The sequence below is a fragment of the Manacus vitellinus genome, unplaced genomic scaffold (assembly GCF_001715985.3).
Source record: "Manacus vitellinus isolate BGI_N305 unplaced genomic scaffold, ASM171598v3 scaffold_7_pilon, whole genome shotgun sequence".
Lineage (NCBI taxonomy): Eukaryota > Metazoa > Chordata > Aves > Passeriformes > Pipridae > Manacus > Manacus vitellinus.
The window spans coordinates 27,578,655-27,606,536 of record NW_021940813.1 but is presented as its reverse complement, the minus strand read 5'-3'; the positions used below and the strand labels follow the sequence as shown (position 1 = coordinate 27,606,536).

The 27,882-nt window shown below is 40.6% G+C and overlaps 1 protein-coding gene across 1 annotated transcript in view; it reads right to left on the bottom strand.

Annotated features, from left to right (window-relative positions):
* The window catches only part of AFF3 (AF4/FMR2 family member 3), a 384,684-nt gene that overhangs the window by 87,102 nt on the left and 269,700 nt on the right, over positions 1 to 27,882 (bottom strand). The window contains exon 9 of the mRNA XM_029964773.1: positions 2,501 to 2,552. Within this exon, the coding sequence (XP_029820633.1) occupies positions 2,501 to 2,552 (52 nt within the window). The remainder of the gene's footprint in view (positions 1 to 2,500; positions 2,553 to 27,882) is intronic.

Sequence of the window (27,882 nt, the reverse complement as noted above, 5' to 3'; positions counted from 1 at the left end):
CTCATGCTAAGGCCTGTGATGATTAGAAGTGAGTAATGGGATCTCAGTCCTGCTTTTTGCTGCATGGGTGGCAAGCTCTGTCTTGGCTCTGTGGAGCTTGTTTGAGCACTGAGGTGAAACACCCAGGCTTTATCAGCTGCAACTTAAAGCCCTGGTTTCCGAGGGGAGACCCTGCGTAGCACACATAACACTGAGCAATCCAAGCACATGGAAGATGTTAAAAATTATAAGTCATAGTGCTAAACCAAAGGCACCATGTGCGCATGCCTGAATAGCGCTATTTTTCCACAATCCCTTCTTTACCTAAACCTACTAATGTTCTTTATGCACAATAAACACTTTCACATGTCCTTTTCTGCTTGCTATGAAGCAAACTAGAATTTCATCTCTCTGGCTCTGCCAGCTTGTTCCACTCTGACATCCATTACTCAGGATCCCATCTCCCTGCCTGAAGGACAAACCATCTCTCCTGGCCACCCGCTCGCCCCTCCCCTCCCACTCAGCCCCTTGCTGGAAGCACCACGGTACATTGGTGTGCTATTGTTATTCTTCAGACATCCCTTCCGTCCCTCACTTTACTCTGCCCTATGCTGTCTATGAGCTGTATTTTAAACTATCTAGACAAGCAGGAAGAGTAATTAAATGTGAAGTGTTTCAGGATGAAATACGTTAAACAAAAAGAAATGGTATAAATATGTAAATAATCAAATCTACATGCTGAATCTTCTTAACACCAAGAAGTCTTGCTCAAAATAGATGAAAAAATGGTTTAGTATAAATATTAAAAAGTTTTGTTTTACCTGTTGTTTGGAATATATTGTAAAATAGAGACATCTAATAACAAGAGTTAAAGAAAACCCTGGAAGAGCTTCATGCCTACATACCTAGAATTATTTGTCTAAGATCCTGAATTTCAAGTCTAGATAACTCTAGTTACCCATGACTGAAATAATCATATTTGAAACTGGCCTGATTTAACTCCAGCCAGCAACGAAGTACCATGCAGCCAGTTGCTCACTCCCCCCCACCCCAGTGGGATGGGGAGGAGAGGAAGAAAAAATTATAAAGCTCCTGAGTTGATATAAAAACAGTTGAAATAAAATAGAGTTATAATATTACAGTAATAATTGCAATAAAAAGGGAGACAACAAAACCAGAAGAAATAAACCCCACGAAAGGACAAGAGATGCACAGTACTATTACCCAGCATCCAGTGACCAATGCCCAGCCCATCCCCAGTCAGCAATTGGTGTCTCCCAGCCAACTCTCTCCAGTTTATGTACTGAACATGATGTTTCCCTTTCCAAAGGGAAATCCCTTTGGCCAGTTCAGGTCAGCTGTCCTGGCCATGATCTCTCACCAGCTCTCCAGCCTTTTGTGCACCTGCTCACTGGGAGAGAATGAGACAACGAAAAGTCCTTGACTTAGGGTAAGCACTGCTCAGCAACAACTGAGACATCAGTGAGTTATCAACATTATTCTCATACTGAATCCAAGTCACACTGTACCAGCTACTAGGAAGAAAACAAACTCCATCCCAGCCAAAACCAGGACAGAAAACCATTTTATATCCAAGTCTGGATCCATCTGTGAGATGCAACCAGGGGCAGTACTGCTCTTGTGTGGTGAAGGCACAGGACATGCATTTTAGGGCAAGAAGGAACCAAAGTGGCTCTTGGCCTCTCATCCCCAACCAAATCACCCATGCCAGTATACTGACAAAGAGAGAGCATGGCATAGCACTGCTTGGCATCAAGGCACTCAGCTGGTCATGGGAAAGTCAAGATTCAGCCTTATTCTACTGAGTTCTTAATTATTTAGACAAAACACAGCAATAATTTAAGGAAAAACTGGGAGACACCTCCCAACAAAACCCAGCTCTCCTGACACATAGAAAAGTTCAGATGATGTATCTGCTGCCAGTCAGGTAGTCTGGGGTCTTTAAAACACAGGCAATTGCCCTAATTACTGTGTTACGGAGTGAACCAAATGCACAGCCAAGGCTTTTTCTCAGTTCCCTTCAGCTTTCTTAGCAAGCACGGACCATGCTGAGACAGAACCAAAATACTCAGAGAAGAGGTCAGGGCTGGGGGGATGCCAGAGGCAGGTAAGAGATAAGCAGCCCAGCAGCTAATCCCTGAGGCCATCTCATGATTGCAAAAGTTTGGCTTGAACCCTTAATCCAGAATTCCAGTTTCTCCCCTCCTTGGCTGATCTTTAAAACAAAACAAATTCAAATCAGAAGGAAGCTGATACAAAAACCTTCTGGGTCACATGAAGGTAATAAATCAAGAGCAGTGCAGACTGTTCCCTACCAATCCTGCAGTTAGCACATGGAGCCTGGCTCCGAGAAGCAACATCTGTTACTCCAGTTACAGTACTGCCATGTATTTTGATAACCTCTATGTATGTTTTGAAAAAGCATTAGCAAAATATTTGCAGTAGCTCAGTCTCGACATGAAACATGCTACAAGTGACATGCTAGTTGTCTGGTTCTTACCTGGTCATTCTCTTCTTCATCACTGCTTAACTTGAGGTCATCTTCTAGCATTCTGGAAAGTAAGCAGTAGAATAAATTGTAACTTACCAAAAATGCTTTACATCTGATGTTTTCTCAGAGCTACTGTAAGCATTTAATAATTTAAATAGAAAGGAAATATATTTTATCCCAATAACTCTGTAACTGTGACACTGTATTTTTTTCTTATCCAGTTGCTATCAGCTAACTTCTTAATAAATTTCCTACTATTGCTGCCTAAAGGAAAATGTTTACTAGAGTAATAATGGACTTTGCAAAGATTCTTGCTATTACAAACACTGACAAGCAATTTTTATATGCTAAAAATAATATTTTTGATGCTGACAGGTCAGTAATCTTTCTGCAAGGAAAATTTTTCTCCATTTGGCTTTGAGTTTACAAAACAGAAGTAGATGTTTACACTGGCAGTACTGCAGCAGAAAATAAGGTTCAGTGACGTTTCCCAAAGGCCACTTTTACTTTATTGCACGTTTGATGCAAAACTGACATTGACTGAAACAATTAAAACTAAAATATATTGTCTCCGCACAAGAGTATCCACAAGGATTTCACTGTCATGTAAACATAGAAAATAATGCATCTTTTCTAATGGGGATTTCATCCTCTCTTCCCATATCCTTTCCTCAACTTGCTTAAACTGGTTCACAAAGAAGAAGAATCTGTTTTTCCCTCCATGCATTTTTTTTTACAAGCTAAGGTTAACCAGCATTTAAAGGAGTTGAAGAGGTGCAAAGACTTCCCCCAGTGCTTAAAAGGTCTTCAATAATGGGACCTATTTTTGAAAAATACCTCTGTAATAATAGTAATAATTCAGAAAGTTGCTAATTTTTCTTGCATTCTGCGAAAAAAGAATCTGTAATTTCATCTCGACTCCAGAAGAAAGCTTGGGGAGCAATTCAAACACATCCTGTGACGTGGGTGGTCCCCGGAGTGTAAATATCTCAAGAAGACATATGTAGTAATTTCAAACCACCTCATTGTACTTGTGCCTAGATCTTCCAAGAGTGTGCCTGAAAAGCATGATTCTTACATGGGCAACATGGTGTGCTGTGTCTTGAAAGAGTGCTGAGACGAACCACCCTCTCCTCAGCTCCTTGCTGTACATAAAGTCTCTGCTTGTTGCTGCTGTCACAGCTGCTTCCCTATTTCCCCACGACACCTTTCAGGGAACGTAGGTGTATAAGAACAGGACTGGGGGTCAGAGCAGAAACTCCTGCTAGTTCATCTCATCTTGCTTCCCCACCCCCCCCCATTTCCTTCTGCTTGTGCCAAGATTTTTCTTCTGTAAAGTCAACATACTGAATTCAGCAAAGTCTTGTTGCAATGCAGACACCTCAAATATATAGGACACCCACTGAGTTAGAGGGACTTGACAATCTCACAGCAGGACTTGCTATGTTTTATCTGGAAGTCTGCTGTTAGGAAAAAGTTCTCTCTGCCATCTCCCAAGTCAGCAAAAACTCTGATGGCCATATCAATACAGCCACTGACCCAGCTAACAAGCCCTGCTGAGAAGTGGGCAAACAGGATAGGTATGATGACAAAGGATATGGCTCCCAGGAACTAAACTATGTCAGAGAGGCAAAGCTTCCTCTAAACACTGCAAGATCCACACTGTCTTTGGCTCCAACACTTACAGGGATTCAAACAACCTTATAATTGCTCATCTTTTTAGTTAGATCTCAGGGATCTCCCATCCCTGAGAAAACAGAGCTTGAAAACAGAAAGTTCAGATCTGATATTGGGCACTGGGTGACGAAATCTGCACTGATAGTGATTTAATCAGAAAGAGGTGTGCTTACTGTGTGAAAAGCAGAACAGTCAGGGTGTCACTGTCTGCTCTTCGCTCAACTGTACTTCGTTGCTGGCTGGACTTAAATCATGCCAGTTTGAGTGCATGAATGTGGTAGTTAAGAACAGTATTTTAGATTTAGCAATTTTGTTTTTCTCCTAAATGGAGGTGGGCAAATCAAAAGTGTATAATGAAATGTTCTGGATAGTTGTATGTATTTATTAGTGTCCTGGATTTTTGTATTAACATTAAAAAAAAGTGTTTTGCGACCCTGTGATTAGAAGCAACTAGGATGATCTTCGAAGCCTTTGGGTTGTGTGGAAGTGGGCACTAAGGTATGCAGTCAGGTACCATCCACACAAAAGGAACAAGAAACCATGGCACTGGCCCACCGAACTCTCCTTGCTTGTATGTTTTAGTCCGTCTTTATTTTCCCTGTCTGTTTCTCATTTCAGAAGCACTGCTCTCCAAGAAAAGCACTGCCTGCCTGGGGCTCATGGCCCCTTTTGGAACTACCATCAGCGTACAAACAAGCTCCTAACACTGGGGATAGGAAAAAGCAGGTCATCATAGAATGCTTGCTTGCTTTTTTTCCCCAGAGTGGGACCTGGTCAGCCTGATCCATGTATTTGTCACAAGGATGTATCAGGTTAAGACAGCTTGCCAGTGTTGGGGTCTACCATGGAAAGGCAGGAGCTGAGCAGGTATAATCTCTCTGCCTGAAAGTCTTAACGGCTTCCCAGACTGCTTTCACTGTCAGGGAGGCCCTCAACCTTCATCTACAAAGCTACAGCCAGAGCAGGACACACTGTCACCTGGCAGGTAATGCTGAAGTTGTCCTGGAGAGGGACACTCTTCGGACACCAGAGCAGCTCTCACAGCCCAGGCTGAAGCATACCTGGGGTGAGGAGGGCGCATTTGTGTTATAGGGATTCCAGTTTGCAGTAAGAGTCTTAAGTAGGCTAGTTCAATTTTGAATATGGATGCTTTTGAGGAATGTTTCTCCTCAACAGCTTGTGAAAATGATGATAGTTAAAAGAAAAAGCCCACAACTGGACCAGGAGACCCCACCTGAAGAGAGGGAGAACAGTAGAGAATAAAAATACTTTAAGCTGACAAGAGGTATTGCATTAATTTGTAATTTATCTGAAAAGCTCTTTGGCACAGATTCAGCACTGAATGAGCTTTGGTACACCCTGTGTTAGCAGAGCACTTTAGATCATGATTAAATCAACCCTTGCTCAGGACAGTATTTTTTTATGTATTCTGGCAAACTAGTACAAGGATGGACAAACATATACAAGCTCATGTGCAAACACAGCCTTTTCAACACAGACTATTTATAGCTATTTTCTATAACACCTTTTTCAGAATACACAAAATCCAGGCCAGTAAGTGACATCATCTATGAGCTTTCAGATTTTTTCAAATGGACCTGGCTTTGATGTACTTGGACACTGGTAAGTAAATATAACTTCATAAACAAAAGCTAGAAAAATGAAGTGGTACTCAAAGCAGCTCTGAAAAACACACACCACCACTTAGGGCTTCTGCACTTGAAAAGAGTGCATACAGTCAGGAAGTCAGTTTGCAGAACCTAATTACACATTTTTAGAGAAATCTCTGTGAGGTCGTGGAGGTAGCGAGGGGTAGAAGGCTGAGGAGGGAGTGCTCACTGCACTCTAGTTAATGCATTTCTTCCTTTCTCCACAAAGAATGTGACAGGTAGAGGCATAATAAAAGGAAATTAGGATGAGTTTGGGATATTGAGAAATGCTTCAACAAGCCAGCTGGTTTCTGTCTCCAGTAACCAAGTGGTTGCAGCCTGAGGTGATGGGCCACTCATTTACAGGGGAAAAGAAGGGGGTATGTGGGGTTACTTACATGAAGTGGAAAATAGAAAGTCATCTAGAGGGCACCGATACCCAACATCTCGCAATTTCAGTGTGACTGTGTGTCCAAATCTCCTGCATAGCTTATTAGAAAGCCTGACCTGTTTTATCTGGGAGCTGCTCACTGCATTGGCTCAGTGGCAAGGCGGCCACGTGGGGCACTGCAGAGGGACCCTGTGAGACTCCTGCTAATCCCAGCAAGCCAAAGGGCCAGGAGTTGCTCCTGGTCAAAAGTATATGGGATGAGAGGTCATTGCAGGCTGCCCGGGAATCGCCTTGCTCAAATGGAGTAGTTAAGACTTGTAGCTTCACTGTTTTGTTTGTCTGTCTTTTTTCCTGATTTGTTGTTGCTGGAAGGTCAAGTCCCAGGCAAACATTATCTTCAGCTCCTGCGAGAGTCCAGGGGATAGCAGGAAGAAAGATAATTTCCCCTCTGGGAGTCAACATTGGAGTAACAAGTTTGAAGTACGAGGTTGGAGCCAGGGCCTAGGTCAAAGGTTTCTGAAAGAGCTGGAAGATTCTCCTTTTGAGAAGAAGGAGCTGCTGAGGAAGGAGATGTCGCTGGTGCAGTGTCTGGGGGAGGTGGTCTTCAACAGCCAGTTGGGAATCCCTTGTCACATCTGGAGCCAGTCTGAGACCCTTCTAGCATAGCCCTACTTAACAAGATATCCATTTTCTTCCAGGGTGAAGACATGCCTCAAGTCGGGAATTATCCTTCATGTCTGCTGGTGCACATGAAACAAGCAGTAGGCACCACAACTTGTATTTCACTTTAACCTTTGATAAATTTCACATTCCTTGGCCTAATGCATTCTTTCCTTCCTCCCTGCAAATTACTTATTGAGGCATAAAACTCTCAAGAACTGCCTCTGTGGTTTTATTGTTAGAGAGATTCCCTTTTGGCACCTCAAGAGAGGTTATACAAATGAGGGACAAAACTCTCTTCATGCCCCTCTGGTGATCTAAGCTACTATACAAGATACGGTCTTTCTTTATGATAATTTTGATAATTAGAACAACAACAAAAAAAATCAAGATGGGAAAGGAAAAATATTGGTAGTAATTAAATCATTAATACTAGTGCTTTAGGAGAGAAAATGCCAAAGGTTTGTAAGCCTGGGGCACAAATATATATATGTTGCAATTGTCATTTAAATAAACTCAGAAGTCACCATCTTTGCAATTTGTGAAAAATCTCATTAATGTGTTAATCTGATCGAGTATATTGTTCCATTTTAATTCTAGGCAGCATCTCAGTCAGAATAACATGTTTATTATGGACTTCTGAGATTTCTGCTCATTATGTAGGAAAGGAACTTCAGTAATGGAAGAATACTTTGATTTTAGCTGAAGAGGAACCCCACTAAGAAAAGACTTGTGATGAAATACCAAAATAAAATAACTACGTGCTCATTCGAGTTCATGCTACCACGATGTTTCATTCTGAATGCTTTTGGAAAATTATCTTATTTTTCAGTGCACTATATTGGCATTTTATTTTCTTTCTTTCCCATAAATGCATAGTGACCTTTCAAGAACTGGACATTAGTTTCGATATTACCAGAAACCCAGAAAGAAAATAGATACTATTCTAAGTAGCAGTATGCTAAAAGGCTTTCAGACTGGCCCCAGATGTTTTATGTCACAACTGATGTGCTGATATAGGAGAAGAAAAGTATTCCTTCACATTGTAGAAAACCTTCCTGGAGGTACAGCACCGTGCAAAACCTTTAGCTCTTGTCCCCAGCAAAACGAAAGAGAATACCAGGTGGGAATATGCTGCTCCTTATGTTACTGGGATTGTTTTACCTATGAGTGCTCATGTACGTAATACGACTTAAGCTCCAACAGGACAAATGTACCTTCAGTTTCTGTCTGTCTTACACTGCTTTCTAAAAGAGAAATGCAAGGAAAAATATGCCTGGTGAGAAGTACAGAGAATTCACAAGAAACAGATGAACATGTTTCTTTTCTTAAAAACAAAAGAGAGAGAAGAAAAGGGAAATGAATGTTCTTACTATTACCTTGGTTACTGCACATAACAGATGGCCAGTTATATTCACTACTTACCTACAGATATTTCAAATAGCTTTGTTTACTAATCCTAAATATAGGAGTGGCTGGTTTTATACAGTAGTAATTTTTAATTAATTAGATTCTGATTGCTGAAATTATTTTTCACTCTAGTGCTATAATTGATGCCAATGTTTCAACTTGAAAAAGCTCATGCATTTATATTATCTGAAAAGTGTAGTATTTATTTGTATTTTATAAGAAAGTCAAAAGGTTGTGGATTGAGGTAAACAGCTAGATCAAGAGGATATTTTATAAATGCTGTGATAGAGCTTTTGGCAGGCTTGTAAGACCTCTGAAAGCACTGCTTGAAACATCTAAAATTCACTTGAAATATACGCTGTTTAAGTTGTAAAAATTCCCCAACAAACAGTTTGTGCAAGTTCTGTTCCATAGAAACATGTAGGAAAACACGATTATATAGAATATCGTCAAATCTAATTAAAAACAGAGAGAGAAAGCTAGTAAAATCAGGCTGGTGAAATATTAATGTACTTAATGCTGGAATGAAGCCTATATATCAATGTGAGATTTAATTCCAGAGCACAGAATTTAAACGCCTGAAAAACGGACTCAGTCTATAGAAATAGAATTAGCAATTCAAATAAAAAATAGATACTCTGAAGGAAAAGTTTTCTGTCCTTGGCTTGAATCCATCTAGGCTAGTCTACACCACTCTCCAAAACCATTTAAACTGGCTAAATGCTCTGCTAAATTCCCATTACACTGATGGTCTCATCAGAAATGCAAGGCAGTCCTCTCCAAGGGATACAGCCATCTCTCTCTCCTATGAGCAGAAGTTGAAATAAGGTTTCTTCTCCAGCAGCTGCCCCAGTGAATGACTGTGTTTGCCCCGGTGATGTTTCCCCCCCTCTAAAGAAAGAGTGAACAAATGCAATTGAATCATACCCTGATTTTTCTAACTCCTCATCATGGTGGTGAGAAAGTGCCTCACAGACCACAGCACTTTCTGAGAAGAATGTTTGGGCAGAAGGACCCTGAGTACCTCCCTAAAAATGAGAGAAATCCAGAAAAGCAGGGAAACTCCCTGAGCAAGGGAGCCACCTAAAAATGCATGAATACCTCAGAAAGAGGGAAGAGTGATGAGCAACACACGGGCAGCTCACGCCTAAGTAGTCCAATCACTCTGAGGGCTTACCAAAGTTTCATGCTAATCATGCTCTGTGTGACAGGAGGAAACACATTTGGGGAATAAAAGTTTTGAATGGGCTGCTCGTAATTTTCTAATCCATTTCTTGCCTCCCTACCCCTGCTCCCCCAAGGCTCTACAGGGTGTAATTAGCAGTTATTTACTAATGCTCTCCCTCCAATTTTTGCACAATAGCTGATGCTGCCATCCACAAAATATTAATTTCAAATGCAAAATGAAAGAAGAGTGCATGAACTGCACTTCTGCCTATGTGTCAGCCATTGTGGTAGAAATCTCGGGGAATTTAATGTGTCTGAGACAGAACTGCCACTGCCAAGTCTCCTGACTGAAGGTGCAGCATCTGATTTTGTACTCAGTGATTATTTCCTTACAAATGGTTTCTCACTGCCTAATCCCCAGCACTACAAGCATCTGTCCTCATGCTGGAATCATCATGAGGATGCCTCCAGAACACACATTTGTATTCTTGTGCTCCCCTGCAGATGAACTCAGTCATCTGTACAACACATTTACCAACGTTCATACCTGAGGTCACAGTGGTGTTTATCCCTATTTTGCTGGTGGGGCAAGGGAAGTAAGATCATTTAGTCTAGTGGTTCTCAAACTTTCCTGCATTGAAATGAAAAGTGTCTTGTATCATCAAAGCAATGGGGAAAGCAGCAGGTCCACATCCCTGTGTGGTCCTCTGGGTCCTGCCTTGCCTATCAGAGCCTCACGATGTATCCCTGTGCCATGGCATCCTGCTGGCACTCACTTCCAGTTCTCTGTTCACTTCCATCTTACAAGCATTTTCAGAGTTGCAGCTTCACAGGGTACAGTTTCCACTTAACAACAGATTCAGGGTGACATTCCTTGTTCTGTAATATACAACTTTGTGTTGGTTTCTTTCAAGCCTCCTTTGTTTAAGTGAGGCTGAATTATTAAATTACCAGATTATTTGATAGCCTGCTCTATGCCCACTGTTTCTTTCTACGTCATCCTCCAAAAAGTTCCATAGTCTGTGAATATAGGACCTAGTTGCCAACTCCTCACAGAATGAAATGAGCTTTGGTTGATAAGGAGTTGTATTTCTTTCCTTGAAAGTAAAATACTGAACACAAATAATTTTGCTCTTATGTTTCAGTTTCTTAATGGTATTAAAGGAAGCCTGTTTGGTGTCCCCTAAAACTTTGTGTGCTGTAACAGGGGCCAGGTGACCTGTCCTTAAAACTTAAACTTTCTTCCTTAGTCTTTTGGAATATGACACAGCATTAACTGCCTCCTGGGATTTACCCCACATTTCAAGGTACATCAAAATGACCCTAGATTTTGCTAGCCAGTGGTCTTCACATCTGTATGGCAGCATAAGATCTGAGGCTTACAGATAACTGATTTTAAATAACTTATTGTCTCTAGACACTGTTCAGCTTCCTGTCTGTCTAGCAAGCAAAAGCAAACCTGTTTTTTCTCATGTAAAAAATGTTTACTGACTCTACTATTGTTACAGTTTTAATATTTCCAGCTAATAAGGGGATATTGCTAGAATTTCTTTATTGTTGTTGTTCTTTATACATCTTAACAAAACCCATATTCTCATTTTCCTTGAACTTTCCTCTAGTATCATCCACTCTTTTTATCCATCTTCAATATTTTATATTTTCTTTTTTAGACTGATTGTTATGTTTCATGTACATGTATTCATGCTACATATATTTTAAATTTCATGTCCATTGCTTTTTCATTTCTAATTACTACTTTTACTCAGCCACTGAAGATGAACTAGTTTTCAGCAAAACTGTTTCTTCCTTTGATTGTGGAAATGCAGCCTCTTACTAACTTAACAAACTCTGCTTAAAAAATTCCAAACCTCCTTGTTTCTTTTTCTACCCCATTAATTTCTGGTCAACAATTTTTTATGCTTTGGGACACCAGCCTTTCCTTGTTGGGACTGTCCCTTATTTTTCTAACTTGGACATAATAAAAGCATGATCTGGTTCACAGGCAACCATGTGCTTCCCATCCAGTGACTAATTTATCTTTACTCAAAGCAGGGGTGAGAATGTCTGATGAAATGTCCTCAGTGCTAGAAAAGTGCCACAAAGACCATCCGCAACCTTCACTTCAATTTTACAGCTGGCTGTAATTTTATAGCTGAAGGTGATACCTTCCAAACTAAGACCTCTGGAATCTACCTGATCCACCCTGCCTTTGTTTTACAGGTTGGTGCTGAGGGAGCAGCTTCATCCCCTCTTGTAACAGGAGTTGATATTCAGTTGATATTCTGGCTCTGGGATGAAGAAGAAGATTATTTGATACCCTGAGCTGGAGCTTTTCATGTCAAGAAAGGCTAGAAGAAGGGAGGAACAGGCTAATTCGGGTCCTCCCAAAGGCACATGGCTGACTGGCTGACACAGAGAGGCTATTGCAGAATATATACATGGCACAGGAACATATGGGAACTATACCTCCTCCATTCTCTCTCCAACTCCAGCCAGTAGAAGCACATCTGTGAAAGACACACCGGGACCCCCAAAGTTTTCAGCATTTCCTTTCAAATACTTTTCCTAGCCATTTCCTGGAAAGTCACTATATATATTTTACTCAGTCCTGTCTGCAATACTTATAGCTTCATTTAGTTTTAATATAGTTATAAATGGGCTGTAGCGGCCTGCTTTTTTAATAACTAAGTAAATGAAACCCTGTCTGTAATAATAAATGAACTATCCATCTGGGAGGCCTCCAGTAAAAATTTCAACAGGTATTTATTGCTCCTTTATGTAAACAGTACTCTGGACAATACAAGTGATTATACTCTCTGTCAGCCCTGTCAGGAAGGAGACAGTATAGTTTTGTACGAGGTTCCATAGCGTACACACTGAATTTAGAGGTTTATTTGACTAGATGGAGAAAAAATAATTAAAACAAGCAAACAAACAGACAAGAATCCAGTTGGCTACTGTGAAAGAAAGCATACCATTTCATTTAATGATAGGGCTATGAGGATAATCTATAGAAAACTGGCAGGTCCATAGTGCTATAGACTTCTTGCAACTCCAGATGCTTCAGAGACACCTCCCTAAACAATCCCACCCCCTCAAAAGTGGAAGAAGTTTCACTATAAAATCAACACTACAGAGGCTTTAAAATATATTGTGCCCCTATAGGTTCTCATAGTATGGAAGAGCAGTGCCTCAGAAGAATCCCCAACTGGAGTTCAAGAGACTTAAAACTGTGCTATCCATCCCTGGCGGTCATCCCTTTCTCTCATGGACACTGTTGTTCACACACTGGAAAGGGCAATAGCACAATGCTTTTCAAGTAATGAAATTTTAATTAAAAAAAATCTCATTGCCAAAATCATCTTCATACCATTATTATATTCTGGCTCCTAATTACACACCATTGCATTCCACTATTGTTGAAATAATCCAATGTCAGAATATATTGTCAAATAACTAATTCAGCGTGTGGCAAGAGAGGGGAAAAAAAAAAGAAACAAGGGATAGAAAGACCTAAAAGCTCATATATGGCCAGGGTGATGTGCCATCGCCTGATGCTGAGGAGTGAGCTGTAGAGAGTTCTGCACATTAAGTATGTAGGGGCTGTTGTGATTTTTGCCGAAGTTTCCAGTCCTCAAATTTCTGCAGAAATGGGCTTAAACCTCTCCCATGAGCAGGTTTTTCAGTGCCTTTCATTTTCAGCCAAGCTAGACATAGGGAAAAACGCATATTTTTCCTTATGAGGCAGACTACAAAAGGCAAGCAGAGCTCTCGGCCGAACGCCAGGAAGTATTCTGCCCCATGGGGCAAATGGATTGCTGCTCGTTATGGACACCTGCAGGCTGCAGGCTCAGCTCAGAGCATCGGGTACCACTGCTCCTGAAGGGGCTACCTCCATGGCCATGGTGTTTTCAACAGCTTTATTAAGCTTAGCACGCTAACAAACTTAATAGGAGATGGTGCATTAGTGATAGTATTCTCTTTACTCCTCTCTGCTTTTGATGTATTGCAGGATGCTGAAAGGGGAAAAGATAACCCCAACAAGGCAGATATCTCCAAAGTGATAGCAGTCCCACCAAAATATGGGAGTTTTCAGGTTTGCCTGACAATAGGCTGAGGGAGGGAGGGAAGAGGCTGCTAAGGCAGGGCCAGGACATGGGGCATAGGCTCTGCACGGACAGGGGAGCTAGAGGTAGGCACTGGCACCTGGGGCGAGCTCGTGGCCATGAACTTCACCGCTGGGGGAAGAAAATGTGTGCAATCTGCAGTGGTCAGATAATTCCTTTGCTTCTCATGGAGGTGCACTGAGGGATGGTTACTCATGTAGGATCCCAGTAATTCAAATTGTACCTTGCAGCTCCGGTCAAGGTGTGTGCGTGGGGTGGTGTGTGGGGAGGCTCGTGGGCTTTCAGTCACAGACCCTCAGCTGCCCTGGGATCTGATGGCACTGAGCAGTTCAGTGCTTGTTTCACTTCAAGATAACCCCTTCTAGGATTCAAAATGGGAAATTCCTCTTCCTTAGCAATAATCTCCTTTGGACATTGCAAGAGCAGAAATAGTCAGCTGAGGGCTGTTCTTTTGGAGAGAAGAGCTTTACTCCCAGCACTCAGATACTGCATGTGCTGTGCAGAAATACACCATCTGGACTTTAATATATATGTATTAAAAAAAAAAAAGGATTTTTTCTTTAAAAACAATCTTCGGAAAAAATTATGAAGATAGCTCTCAAACAGTAAACCACACTATATCTCCTTTCTAATGTCTCTTTTTAAATATACACCAGGGAACAACTCTCATAACTCACTCGACACACCCTATCTTATGAGTTATAGGTCAGTCTTCTATGCACAGAGTGTGCGTTGCACTTCCACACAACTTTATGAATTTTCCATGCCTCATCATTCGTATTGTGTCAGAATATCTATTACAAACCCTTGTTTGCAAGAAAGGCTTCTATTTTCTCCTTTCATTTTATCACTGCTATTAAATTTTCTTCTGGGCACCAGCTTGGCATGCTGACAGTACCATGCTGGCAGTTTCTGAGAAAAAGTCATATGCAAAAATCATATGTCAGGGCTGTAATGTCACTTGCAAAGAAACATCCTTTTTTAACTAATGGGAGTAGTGTATAAAAACGAATTAAACACAACTGTATTCTGATTGACAAATTCTACCACCCAGCTGCTAACTACCACAACCATCTTGTAAAAAATAATCATTTGGAAGTCTAAATGATGTTTGACAATGCTTACTGCCATCCTAAATCTTTAGAAATGTTGAATCATTTTGAGAAAAATGTCAACAATAATTTTTCATGAAGGCTCGAGCATGGACAAGACTCAAGAATCTTGTGTGAGGGATTTAGAGCTGAGGAGAATTTTCTAACAAATGGTTTAGCCTTCAAGAACAGTGTGAGGACCAGCCAAAATGCTTGGCAATTGCTAGATTTGAGCAATGCTTTCCCCTAAATAACTAAAGAAGTTTGAATTCTATGTAAAATGATTAATTTCAACATTTCTGAAATGCTACACTTTTATTTTCTTCTTTTAAGAACTATACTTTGAAATATGCTTGTATCTAGTACTGTAACAAGGCTGCCCAAGCACCCTAGAGTGAGGTAACCTAAATTAAATGATTAGTCCTGAATGTATTTTTTTTAATTTTGCTGTAAAAATAAACACAAGTATTTTTATTTTCAGTTAACCCACATGATTTTATTGTATCAAACAAAATATCAATTACCCATGCTGATTCAGAAGTTAATTTTATTCAGTTTGCTAAGTCCTGAACCTAGCCTTGTTTTGAGTTTCAGATGGATCCACATAACTTACTGGCTTCTTTTATTTTTTCCCACTCATTGGCAGTTAATTGAAGCTTTCAGTGAAATTTTTTTTTCTGTCATGAGCTATCAGACTGCCATCAATAGAAGCAAACATCGATAGCAGCATTGTGAGCAAGTGTTGGTATGAACCAGACTGTTAAATGACTGAAATGGAAGGATTTGTGTTGCTGGATTTTTAGTGGATCTACCTATGGCCTCCACCTTTGAAAAAAATGGCTTTAAGTACCACAGAATCACAGAACATGCTGCACTGGAAGGGACTCACAAGGATCATCAAGTCCAACCCTTAGCCCTGCACAGGACCATCCCCAAGAGTCACACCATGTGCCTGAGAGTATCATCCAAACACTTCTTGAACTCTGTCAGGCTTGGTGATGTGACCACTTCCCTGGGGACCCTGTTCCAATGTCCAACCACCCCTGGGTGAGGAATCTTTTTCTAATATCCAACCTAAACCTCCCCTGACACAACTTCAGGCCATTCCCTCAGGTTCCACAGAGAAGAGATCAGTGTCTGCCCCTCCTCTTCCTCTCATAACGAAGTTATAGGCTTAACTTGTTATTATTTGATCTCAGATTGAGTTCAATCAAAACAATCATTATTTCAGAAGTACTTTTGGGTGTAGAAATAAAATATGCAGGAGTTAACACTGACAGAGCTGTGGGTAATGGGTAATTATCTGTTTTATATTTAGGTAAGAATAAACCCTATAGATAATAACATGATAATTTAGTACAACTGCAAATAATTTGTGATAAAATATTATGTCTATCTTATGAAATATATATTTAAAAAGTCATATATACAAGAGATGACAACTTCTAAAGAATTCAATTCAGTAGTTTTAACCACTGTTAATGGTCAAAAGTGGATCGCCTGAGCTAAATGTATTGGGTTAGTTTCATCATCGGTGTCACTGCAGTGAAACTGGTTTCATCAGCAATTAATTTATCCCACTCTATTATGTTCAAGAAAGATGGTTTTTACAGATAAGAGAAAAAACTTCAGATGTACATGTTATATCAGGCACTTAAATATTTTTAGTGCTGACAACAGCAGAGAAGGCTGATAAAAATACAAAATAAAATAGGTAAAATGTAGGAGACTGACAATAAAGACCTTTGAAATATTTAAATAACTTCTCAGAAGTACTATAAACGTGTAGACTATCTCCAGCAGAGAGTTTATTAGTCTAAAGAAATCATTGTGTATTTTTCAGTGTACTGCAGAAAGGTTTTTCCTGTTCCAAAGATGCAGCAGCAAACAGCCCTCATTACATCTTTTAATAAATATCTCATGTTTCAAGTATATTTGCAATTGAAAGGAGTGCCAGGGAAGAATAGGGAGTAAAAAAAGAGGTCTGCCTGAATTTTCTTATCGATACTTTTTCCCACTCTTCCTCCTAGCTGAACACTGAAGCATGAGGACTTACCCTCTTTATTACCAGGATCATTAACTAGTATGAAACATTAAGACAGCTACCAATTTATTGTTGGGTTGCATTCTACTGCACTGTTTTCTAGTTAGAGAGCTCTGTGCAGCTACATTTCCCAAAACCCTATGATGCCAAAAGTAAGCCAACCCATGATAATTCTCATTCAATCAGAGAGATGAAACCAAGGCAAAGATATTCACTGTTTTTTAACAAAGTCACTCTGTTCAATCAGATTCAGAACTGGGAAGGAAACTCCAGATCCTGATGAGAAGACATAGGCACTGCCTCAGAAGTACCCACGACCCAACATCTTATGCAGTTCAGTCTCCGCTTCACTTTTGAAACCTGCACTAGGAGGAAAGAAAAAAGTGAAAGAAAGCCAAAGACAAGGTGGGAAGATGAAGATGTGCCAAAACAGTCCCCTTCTCCATACAACAATATCTCTTCCATCAGAGGAGCACAGTAGTTACTGGAGAAGAATATGTCAACACTCAAGAGTCTGTAATCCTCTGGCAAACACACACTCCTACCTGAAATGGGGCAAGTGGGTTTTATGCAAAGAATGCATTTATTCATCTGTAAAATGTTGCAAATACAAAACAAAATTGACCTATTTTGGTATTTTAAATCAAAATTTGATCATTTTAAGCTACATGTGAGAGATCATTCATTCTTAACAGGGATTTGTTATATTGACTGTTTAGAGTAGGATTAAATAAACTTTTATCACGCTGGGACTGTTAACTCTTGACGTTCTTTACTGTTACTCTCATGTAGTTATTAACTCCTAATAGTCTTCAGTTTGGGCTGTAACTGCTCCTTCCACTAGTTTTTTTGAGACCTGAAACTGCAATCAAAAGTTCTCTTTAAATACTTGGGTTTTGGTGGTATTTTCCCTCCATCTTGTAAAAGCCAGGACAATTCACTGCTAATTATTACCATGAAATACTAAAAATACATTTTAGCAGATCCATGAAGGAGGAGCAGATACCTGCCTTCTGCACCTCGGCCTGCGACCACTGGTGCTGTGCATGGGATGTCAACCACAGCTGGGATGATGGTCCCTGACTGCCTGTAAGCTGCAGGGGGTCTGCTGCCAGCATGACATTCTGTGGGGGGACCGGGTCTGTCCTTGGCTCAGCACTGGTGTGGCTCTGCTACTAAGCAGGCAGGAAAGCCCACCCAAAATTAGCCAAAGCCAAATGCCATACTCAGCAGTGTCCTTTGTCACAGCGAGAAGGCGTAGGTGAAAATTAGCTTGGAAGGATGGCCATGTCCTCTGGGGTGCTCTAGGGTCTGGGGCTTGGGAATGAGAGGGACTGCTGCCCTTAGCTTGCAGCAGCCACCCTTGCACGGGTCCTGGGGCTACTTTGGCTTTTGAAGCAGCTGAAATACCCAGTGTGGAGACTTTGTCCCACAGCCCCAACTCTGAGGCGGACAAAAGGTTAAATGGGGACACAAGATGTTCCCTCCTCCAGCTGCTTGCAGCTCAGGGCCAGTCCCTGAGGAGTTCTGGGATGGTACTCAGGGCTGGGGTGAGGGACATTGTCACACATTGCCCAAGAACCACACTGGGGGCTTGAGAATGTTGAAGACTTGTGTGAAAGCACAAAGGAGTGAGTAGCTATTTAACAACAAACATGGATATTTGGGACTGAAACCCAGACCACAGCCCAATTTTGCGAGTTCAGGCACAACATGAGCCTCTCTCACAGCTTTGCTCCAACACTGCTCGCAAGGTGTGAACACCCTCCAACACCCGACATCAAGAAGATGTCAGGGAGCAGGCACTGGCACACTCCTCGAGGCATCCATCACTCCTGTCTGCTGGCAGAGAGAGTGACAGTGGCCACACTGGCCATGAGCTGCTCTCCCTCCTCTGAGGACTGTGCTTCATCCACTGTGTGAAGACTGAAACGGAGGAGGAAAGTACATTAATGAGAATTCACTCTGTGGCTTTAATTATTAGCATCTTTGGGGCTCTTCAGATGGTGATGCTACTGTATAACATTAGCTCCCTGTATAGGTAATGAATGGGAGCTGTATACTGTGAGCATCAGAGCATCAACCTCAAAGAGATTTAAGGGAAAAAAATTAATACACACTGAAAAATAAATATATGCAGCTTGGGACATGGAAATATGTCTTTTCTTTAGAATGCTGATTAATGTTGCATCAAATCACAACAAAAATAGCCCCTAGGGCTCATTTTACTATTTGTAAAAGGGTAATAATGATTAGCGTTACCAATGTGAGTAGCAGGCTTTGCGGGGGATTGTATGTTCAAAAGAAATACTAATGACCTGAAGAGGTCATTAGTTTGGGGACATTGTGTTGGACTGGCACCAAATCTCCTCTTACTCTATGTAACAAATCATAGGCAAAGAGTGGACTTTCACCTGTGCTAGCTTCAGGCATATTTGAAATTACTTAAATGAATATAATTGCAAAGTAATTTTATTCCACTGTTTTACAGCAGTTGTCCTACTCTGCCAAAGGCAAGACCAGCGAGCCCTTGAAAGGCAGGAGGCTGCTTAGAGGGTTATTTTGTCATATTTCTCTACTTCTCTGCACCAGAGGACTCACCTCATCTCAGCGAACAGCCCATCATTGTAGACAACCACTATGAGCTCCACCACCAGGCAGGGAACCCCTGGCACTTGGTGTGAGCACCTGATGAGGTGCTAACTGTAGCAGGTCTGTGTGACATTACTATTGTCCTAGATGTAATTTCCTACACCTTATTACCACATAATAACGGCCTCTTAACAACCAGGCTAATCAAGAATTAATGAGGCACTAAAACACTTTAAGGAACAATGACGAATTTAAAAATTTCTCTTACGTGTTTTATTTAAAAAGAAATTCAGTTAACAGCTACTGCCCTTACTTTGGAGTCTTGGTACTTATTTAATGTATCAATTGAAAGCTTTTATTAATTTATCAGTTATTTACTTATGTGAGGCTGCACATAACCTAAAGAGAGTAAAACAGATTTGGGTTCTGCCTGCCTCCCTCACATCTGTCCACTCAGGCACTCCCCTGCTCTCACATGGAAAGCCTGTTTGCCCAACAGTGAAGTACCACACCAAAAATGGAACAAAGTCAGTCCAAATTAACACTGCTGCCAAAAAGGCATTTTGCATTATCTCTGGAAGATAGACTGTAATTTCTATGGGGTTTGTTGTTGTTGTTTTTTCTTTTTTTTTTTTTTCAGGAAGGGAGGGTGCACTTCAATGGGTAGACGTCCTTGATGGAAGTGTTTGAGAAAGTCTGAGTGAAATAAGTGGGGAAAAGAAAGTAGGGGTAATTTACGTTACTAAAGGATTTCATATCAGAGACTCAATGCTGAATTAAAGCCTGAAAATATGTGCCTTTACCATCAGCCCAGAAGGGATAATTAAAACAAAAACATGTTCAAGTTTGATTTATTTTTTAAAACTTCCTTCTGTGGTGAAAGAGTGGGGGATATGTACCGGTTTGCTGAGAAAATCCCCAAATAGATCATTCTGTGACAGATAACAGTTATGATTATTAATTCCACTGCTGACATTGAAATTACACTGATTCCCAACATAATGGATGAGTAAATAGCACATCAGAAATTCTCAGATGCTTTCACATTTCCTATGCAATCAAAAAAATGACTCCCTCATTAAATAATACACTCTCAGAAAAGGCAATTTGATTAAATAAACCTATCTGTCAATCATACCCAAAGTTATAAACGGAAAACATTTTGTAGCTAAGTAAAACTTTTCTCCATATTAATCTCTCTCTCTTTTTTTTTATTTGTTTTTCTTGTGTATTTCTTAAAAGAGAAGGAATGGAAAACTATGTCCCTCAAAGGAAGACTGAGGCAACACCTGGGCACCTGACAAAAGAGTTATAAGTTATTCTTTACTGTGAAGCAAAGATGATATGATGGAGAAATCAAAGGAGAAAGAAGAAAGGAGAGAAATGGTGACATGCACTAATCCAGAAACCTGAGCTACTGGGGGTGTATTTGTGTATCCCTTGTTACAAATATCACTTTATTTCTCCTCTGTTTCTCAGAAAACATGAAGACATGTTTTGTGAGGAAAAAGTGGAAAGGGAAGGGCCAGCAGAATAGAAAGGCAGTAAGAAATGAGACTGCAGGTGATGAATCTTTACAAAACCAGGGCTGGGATGGTAGGAGAACAGCAGAGAGGGTGCAGCAAGAAAGAAAAAGGAAGGAAAGAAAATCAGGAGTGGTGAGTGGCATGGGATGGATAGCAGGTAACAGGACAGGGAAAGACAAATCAGAGATCATCCTGAGCATTGGATCAAAGGTGCCCAAGGATACCTGGAGAGTGGGCAGGGATGTGAGGCTGCAGAAGTGCTCTCCAGGTTTGTGCTACTGGGATCCCCTCTGCCCCATCCACAAAGCACCCACTACCTAAGCAGCAAACACATATTCTCCTGTAGCAGGAAATGGCCACACATTACCGAGTTGCATTACAACAACAGTGGGGTTAATTTTTTGTGCTATTTAATTTCATCAGTGCTGTGGGCTGGGGAGAGGGGAAGAGTTGTATAACATGGTGTGATGGGTGGAAAGTCTCTGAACATCACTGTATCTGGTGGCCAAAGATAGGAAGGGGGTGTGGTGGCTTCCTCTCCTTGTGTCTGGGAGGCAGCAGCTTCTTGGGACATCAAATATTTAATTAACTGAGCTGCAGAATTGTAGAATAAGATTTATGGAAGTGTGTCAGCCTGGACTGCGCTGTTCTTGGTGAGTCTTTAAAGCTAATACAACTTATATAGAAGATATTCTTTGAAAAGAACCAGAGATTTATTTGGATAAAACTCTGAGTGGATGACAAGTGCATGCAAAGAAATAAGATGGGATTTTAATTTCTCTCAAGTAGGAAAACATAAGCGGCTTGAGCAAGAGGTATTTGCTTTCCAGCTAGGCACCAAGGCTTTTATGTTCTTCAGCACGCAGAAAGAGTTGTTCTTATAGTGAATTCATAGCTCTGCAATGTCATTGAGCCAAATGGGATCATGCTAAAGATACACTTGGCCATTTCTGTTAGATAAAAATAAATCAAAATAATTTTAAAAGGAGGGCTGTTGCTTTTTATAATCTTTCCACAATGTCTGGAGATGATGGTTATTAAGTTGTCCACCTACTGTTGTCTGAAGGAAATATATGCAAATTGGGAATAATATCGATATTATAGGTCCTTCTACAAACTTAACTTTTAGCATCCAGCTTCATGCCCATCTCTCATTGTCCATGTATTATATATGTCTTTGTATTTATTTGGTCTTATGTATTACATAGAGTAATGGAGCTCCTAAAATTCTGGCTGACAAGTCTTCTTTTACTATACCACTGATCTTTCCTTTTCTCTCTTTATTCCACTGTTTCCCAGGCTTGAGAGCTGGAAATTTGGTCCTGACTTCTGCCTACTCAGCATTGGTCACAGGAGGCTGCTGTGGGTGCTGCAGGGCTTAACAGTGGCATCAGCCAGCCACTCTTAGACAGTAATGAAACCCACGGAAAAGGCTCAGGGAGAGGTTTCTTTCTCTTGAATATAAAGCCTGAAAGAGTAAACGTCTCCAGGGGAGGAAAGGACATCCCTCCTGAGCTGACTGTTCCTCTCCTGGCCTCGGTGCTGGACTGCTCACTCACTGGAGCTGTGCTGGGATTACTGCGCTGCAGGATGCGATGCTCAGTGTGCTAATGGCAGCTGTGAGGGATGTGGAGAAGAAGCAGACCTCCACCCTGACAAACACAGGTTCTTCTTTTTTTTCCCCTCGGTCTTTCATGTGCAGTCACTTTTTCAACACACGCAAGTCATCCTGCTTTACTGAGACTGCTCACAGTAAAGCATGCTGCTCTTGGGGAAATGTTTTTTAACTGAACTAGAGATGGACAGCACAGCATAAGCACCAATTTAGGCACCTACGGGAATTCCTGGTCTTTCAAACAATAATGCTGAAAGAAGTCCTGCTGGAAGGCATCATGCTTGTCTATAATTATTTATGAGATCAAAACCTTGCTCTGTGACAGAGGAAGACCCAGGATTTTTTAACAGTTTGTGGCAAAAGACTTTATCCTTTTCCTTCCACAGAAGTCAACAGAAACTGCTGTTACAGTGATTGCAAGTATTAGAGTTTGTGTCTCATATTATATTTTTTGTATAAGTTACTGGGAACATATGTAGATTTTATGTGAGCAGGAACATTAATTTTTTCTTAAGTCCAACAGTTAAAACCAGTATAGACCAGAGTCATGACAAATTATTTTTGAGTTTACGTTCTGTGATGTTCTGGGGTTCTCAGCCCCAGACCTTCTCCTCTCTCTCTGCTGTATTTCGCCTCCATCTGAACTACATCAAGACGGGTCACGCATCTGGGTTGCCTGCCTCATCTCCCCAAGGGACTTCAGACCAGAAGGCCCCCTCTACCCCTGCATTATAAATGCCACAAAAATTGGCCATCAAAACAGGTACAAAAGGGTAATTTGCTTATCCTTTGTCTTTATCATGCTACTAAATACTTTTAAGAGATTATTTTTGCTGATTTGTCTTTGCTTTGATAGTAGGAAAGCTGATGTGAATGTATAGGATTTGTACCCATAACTGTACTAAATTCTAATGCAATTAAATACACAGTAAGTCCACATGTTTATCAGGTAACAGATCAGTTCTGTTTTAATTTAGTATGCCTGATCTATCACACCTTCTGGAGTGTATCTCTGAAGAAATATGTTGAGAGATGCCTTCTTTCTGCTGACAATTGCTTACAGTTTATGTCATGAAAGGTGGAATCAGCACAAATGAATCCTGACAAAATATCTTACAAAACTAATAAAAATCAGCATGCAGAGATGCCAGCTGTAATTGCACTACTTTGCCATAAAAGGTCTGTGGGCCAATCAAACCATGCGGTTGTTTTTTTTTCTTTGGAAAAACTTAGCTTTTATCTTTGTAAGTCAATGGCAGAGTTGCCCTGCTTTTGCAATGATCAATAAATATAACCCTTTTGAATCTCAGGAACAATATACCTAATCCAAACCTTTGTCCTGATTCATCTCCAGCTTTGATAGCTTCAGTGTGTCACCCTGCTTGCTTGTCAAATCTATCATCAATTCTAAATTGCAGATAAATATATTCCACATCTCTTTGGGGAGATGAAGCTTGTCTGCATGCTAAACAAAGAACAGAATGCAAAAAGCCAAGATACATGCTGAGATATAATATGCTCCCTTTTAAAATACCACAGGTGAAATAATAATGTGGAAATATTCTTACCCCGAGGAAGACAGACTCCAGTTGTAGCTTAGCAAATCAAAGACCAGAAAACTTGCTTGCAATAACATCCTAACAAATCCAAAGAGTTATTTTTTCCCCAGTTAAAAAATATCCACACACTGACTTTTAATCCAAATCCAGAGATTAAGGCAGAAGAACTTCAATAATTTGTTTAGTTAGGTATGAAAAGTAATTCGTCATGAAACTGCCAGCCTGCCACTATAAAGGTTAAAAAAAATCATAGTTATTCATGGCTGAAGAGTAGGGCTTTTCCACACAGGAAAATTCATCATCATTTCAGGTTTCGGTATCTTTTTGTATTTTGCATGGCAAATAAAAAGTTGTCCACCAAGTCTGAAAAGTCTCTTTTTTTTGGTCACTCTTTGGGAGAAACAGGCGTTTGTTTAGTTTCCCTTAATTTGGTCTTCGTAGTTATAAAACAAGTTAACATCAAAGTGAGGGAGCTTCTCATTCAAAATCTCATTTTCTTGTTATTAAAAAAAATGATCTGTGCATCATCAAAGTAGAAAACTAAGGCACTTCAAATTCCCAAATCTTTCCATTCCTGGACAAGCTTTAATGTTCAAATGTTAATAGGATGCCTGCATTAAAAAAAAAACCAAAAAACCAAAAAAACCCCTCAAAAAACTAAGAACCAAAACAAAACAAATCCCCCCCCAAAAAATAACCCTAAAAAAAACTTGGCTTGTATGCAGGCTCAAGAGTCTGTGAAACAGACTTTTTCCATACTATGACCTCAGTCTTAGGATTTCTCTTTTGCAAAATATTAGTTATTTTTCTTGGCAGGTGGCCAGAACCCTATATCTCTCTTTCTCCCCCTCTCGCCGTCCTCCTCTCCCCACCCTCCAGGCACACACACTCCTCTCCTCTTCCCATCACCCAGCGGTTCAGCCCTGGGACGAGGCTGACGGGACATAGTGTGGAGAAAAAAATCAGGTTACGACACCCTGGAAGTATCAAATGCTCCCAATTGCTTTTCTCTTCTTTTGGACCCATTTTGTTTTGTTTCCCTCCCCAAAACCCCTGGGGGAAGCCAGCAGCCCCCCACATCCAGCAGTGGTGGTGTCCCCGCCAAGCATCAGCCCTGGCAGGTTTCAAGTTGCAGCCGCTTTCACCCAGGGTAGAGATTTCCAAAATGTGTTACCCTGGCAACCAGGAATTTTAGCCCAGCAAAAAACACCACCAGGCACACCACAAACTCAATGTGTGAGACGCTGAGCTTCCATTTATCATTTTCTTCTGAGAAAAAATACAGAGCGGGGTCGATGGTGTCTGCCTTCCTGAAGGCATTTCCAGTGAAACAGCCTTCTTCCCAGGTATTCGCATATCCCCATTTTCCTGGCAACCTCTCTTTAACCACTGTATTCTAAGCAAATATATAATAAATATGAAATTCCTAATTAGTCCCTTACAAATGACAAAGTCCAAGGAAAACAGTGCCGAAGAGAAAAATAATATGCTTTTGGTGCAATACAGGAAAACATTTCCTCAATCCTGATGATATTTTAGCCAGTTAAATTACTCAGCTTTATTCTAAATGACATTAAATGAACACTGGTGATACGGAAGCATTTTTTGACTTGGTATAAAATTAGAAATAATGCCCATCAATATAGTAAGTTTTCCAATGGGACAAAAGCTGCTGTTTCAGAGTGAAGGTTTCTCTTGTATAAAACCACTTCCCTCTTCAGCTTTGAGCTAAGGGTGGCATCAAAACGAGGACAGCTTCCCATGGCTAATTATTTTTCCCTACAGTGTGCAGAGTACAGGTAGATAGTAAAGGTGAAGGTGCGCCTGTATCAAGGGTACTTGGTAAAAAAAACCTCTGAATAGAGCAATAAGGGTGGTTAACTCAAGCTATTGGTTATATCTGGTAAAAGAGAGGGATAGAATTTAAAAACAGGACAGTGAAAGCCCTATCTCACCCCATCTAAGTCAAACAAGACTCAGTAGCACTTTAATTTAGCATTCACCTATCCCCATTTCTGTTGACATCTCAGATAATGCTTTTTTTGGTCTGACTCAAAATCAACAGAAGCTAAATTTTGTCCCAGGAAAACCACAGCTGCAATTAAGGTCAGATTGGGTTTCCAGGTGTTTTCTTTCTAAACCAAACAAATCAGCTCCATCTCATCTGCTTTCAGGGAGATCATGTTTTTAAGATATTTTTATATGACTTTAGGCGCTATTTAGAGATTTTTTTTTTACTTGTATCATCTTTGACTGCTATGTGTCTATATTTTTTACATGGCAAAAAAGAAAAGACCAACAATACGAATTTATTCTTCCTCCTTAACTTTGTAAGCTTTAAAGACAGATTCAGTAAAGATCTGTGTGAGCAAATGTCTTCCAAGAAAATGTCTTTATAGCATTTGAAGAAAATAGACATCTTGGTATCAACTTACAATAGGGTTTTCTGTGAACTATCAGCAGCATTGTACACTGTAAACTCAAAAAATCGGTGCTCAGAAAAAGTTAGGAATTGGCAGGAAAGGTTCACATCAGTATTTTGACAATACCACAGTGGCTCTGATGCACCCAACAGGTGAAATAATTTTGTTTCTGGGAGTGGGAAGTTATGGTGGAATTATATTTTTTAACAGTCTATATATTTAATATGCACAGAAACACCCAATACATGGACTGAAGGTAATTCTTTAGGGGACAGGGCAGAAAAAGGAACTTTTTCATGGGACTTTGAAAGCTGAGGAGAGTGTTTTAAAATTTTATCTGTTTTCGCTGGACTGGTTGAGCAGAGTGACAGTCTGGCAGTGTTAGGGGTTAGCTCGGCAAGCCAAGGCTCAAGTAAACAGGTGGAATAGTGCAATGAAGCCAGCCTTCTTCTTCTGCCAGCAACTTAGTTGATGGATAAACACCAGACTTTCACTTCTACAGTTTTCAAGACCTCCATTGCTCTGAAAAACACTGCCTTCATTCATCATTCTAAGGAGTTTTTTTCCTTTTTTTTTTTTTTGAAATCATGGACTGCACAACTTCTCTCAGAAACATCACAGATGTACGTTCAAAGCTATTGACACACTGATGTTTTCAGAAACAACAAATTTCAAAAATTAACATAAAATACACCATTTCATATTGGTTACCATCTCCTGGAAGTTGTGCTTCTCAGCAGAGCAGCATCATCTGTGGCTCATGAGAGGGTTGATATACTCCATGACAGCCCCCGATAAAGCCTGTGGAGTTACTAAAAGAGGTTTCACCAAATCATTGGTTGATATATCTTCTGGAGATGTTCTTGTCACCTAAAATGTCCACAATCTGAGCTGTGGAAGACTGGGAAGTTGCCCCAGTATCTCAATCTGAGAGCTAAAAAGTGGATTACATCCCATGAAAGTTTGGGAACCCCTTTTTTGGGAACTGACTTCCTCACTAGCATGGATTTCACCCTCTCCATTGTCCTCTAAACCCATCTGCTAGCTATTTTCTGGTTCAATTGACTTGAACCATCAGGGTCCTTTTGGCAAACAAAGAGAAGGATATAGAAGATTTACCCACTGGAGGGGTTTTCTCTGCAGCTTGAATGCTTTGTCCCTTCCCTATTTGCCATCTATCCCTCCCTCTAGTTCAGCAAGACAAAAGCCAGATCCTTCTAATTTAAATTGTATGACCCCTCTCCCAAGACTGAAACTCCGGGTGGAGAGGTGATGGGTCAGGAGTTGCCCTTGCACACCAGGTCTGCAGGCACATGGGAGGGGCAGCATCTTCTGCTACGGCTTTCTCCCTACACTCCTTAGGACATTTACCACTTACTACCCAGGTTTGTCTTCGAAAACTTAAACTACTACTCATTTCCTTTACTGTTTTGGGTGAGTAATCCTCAGCCTTTTTTACA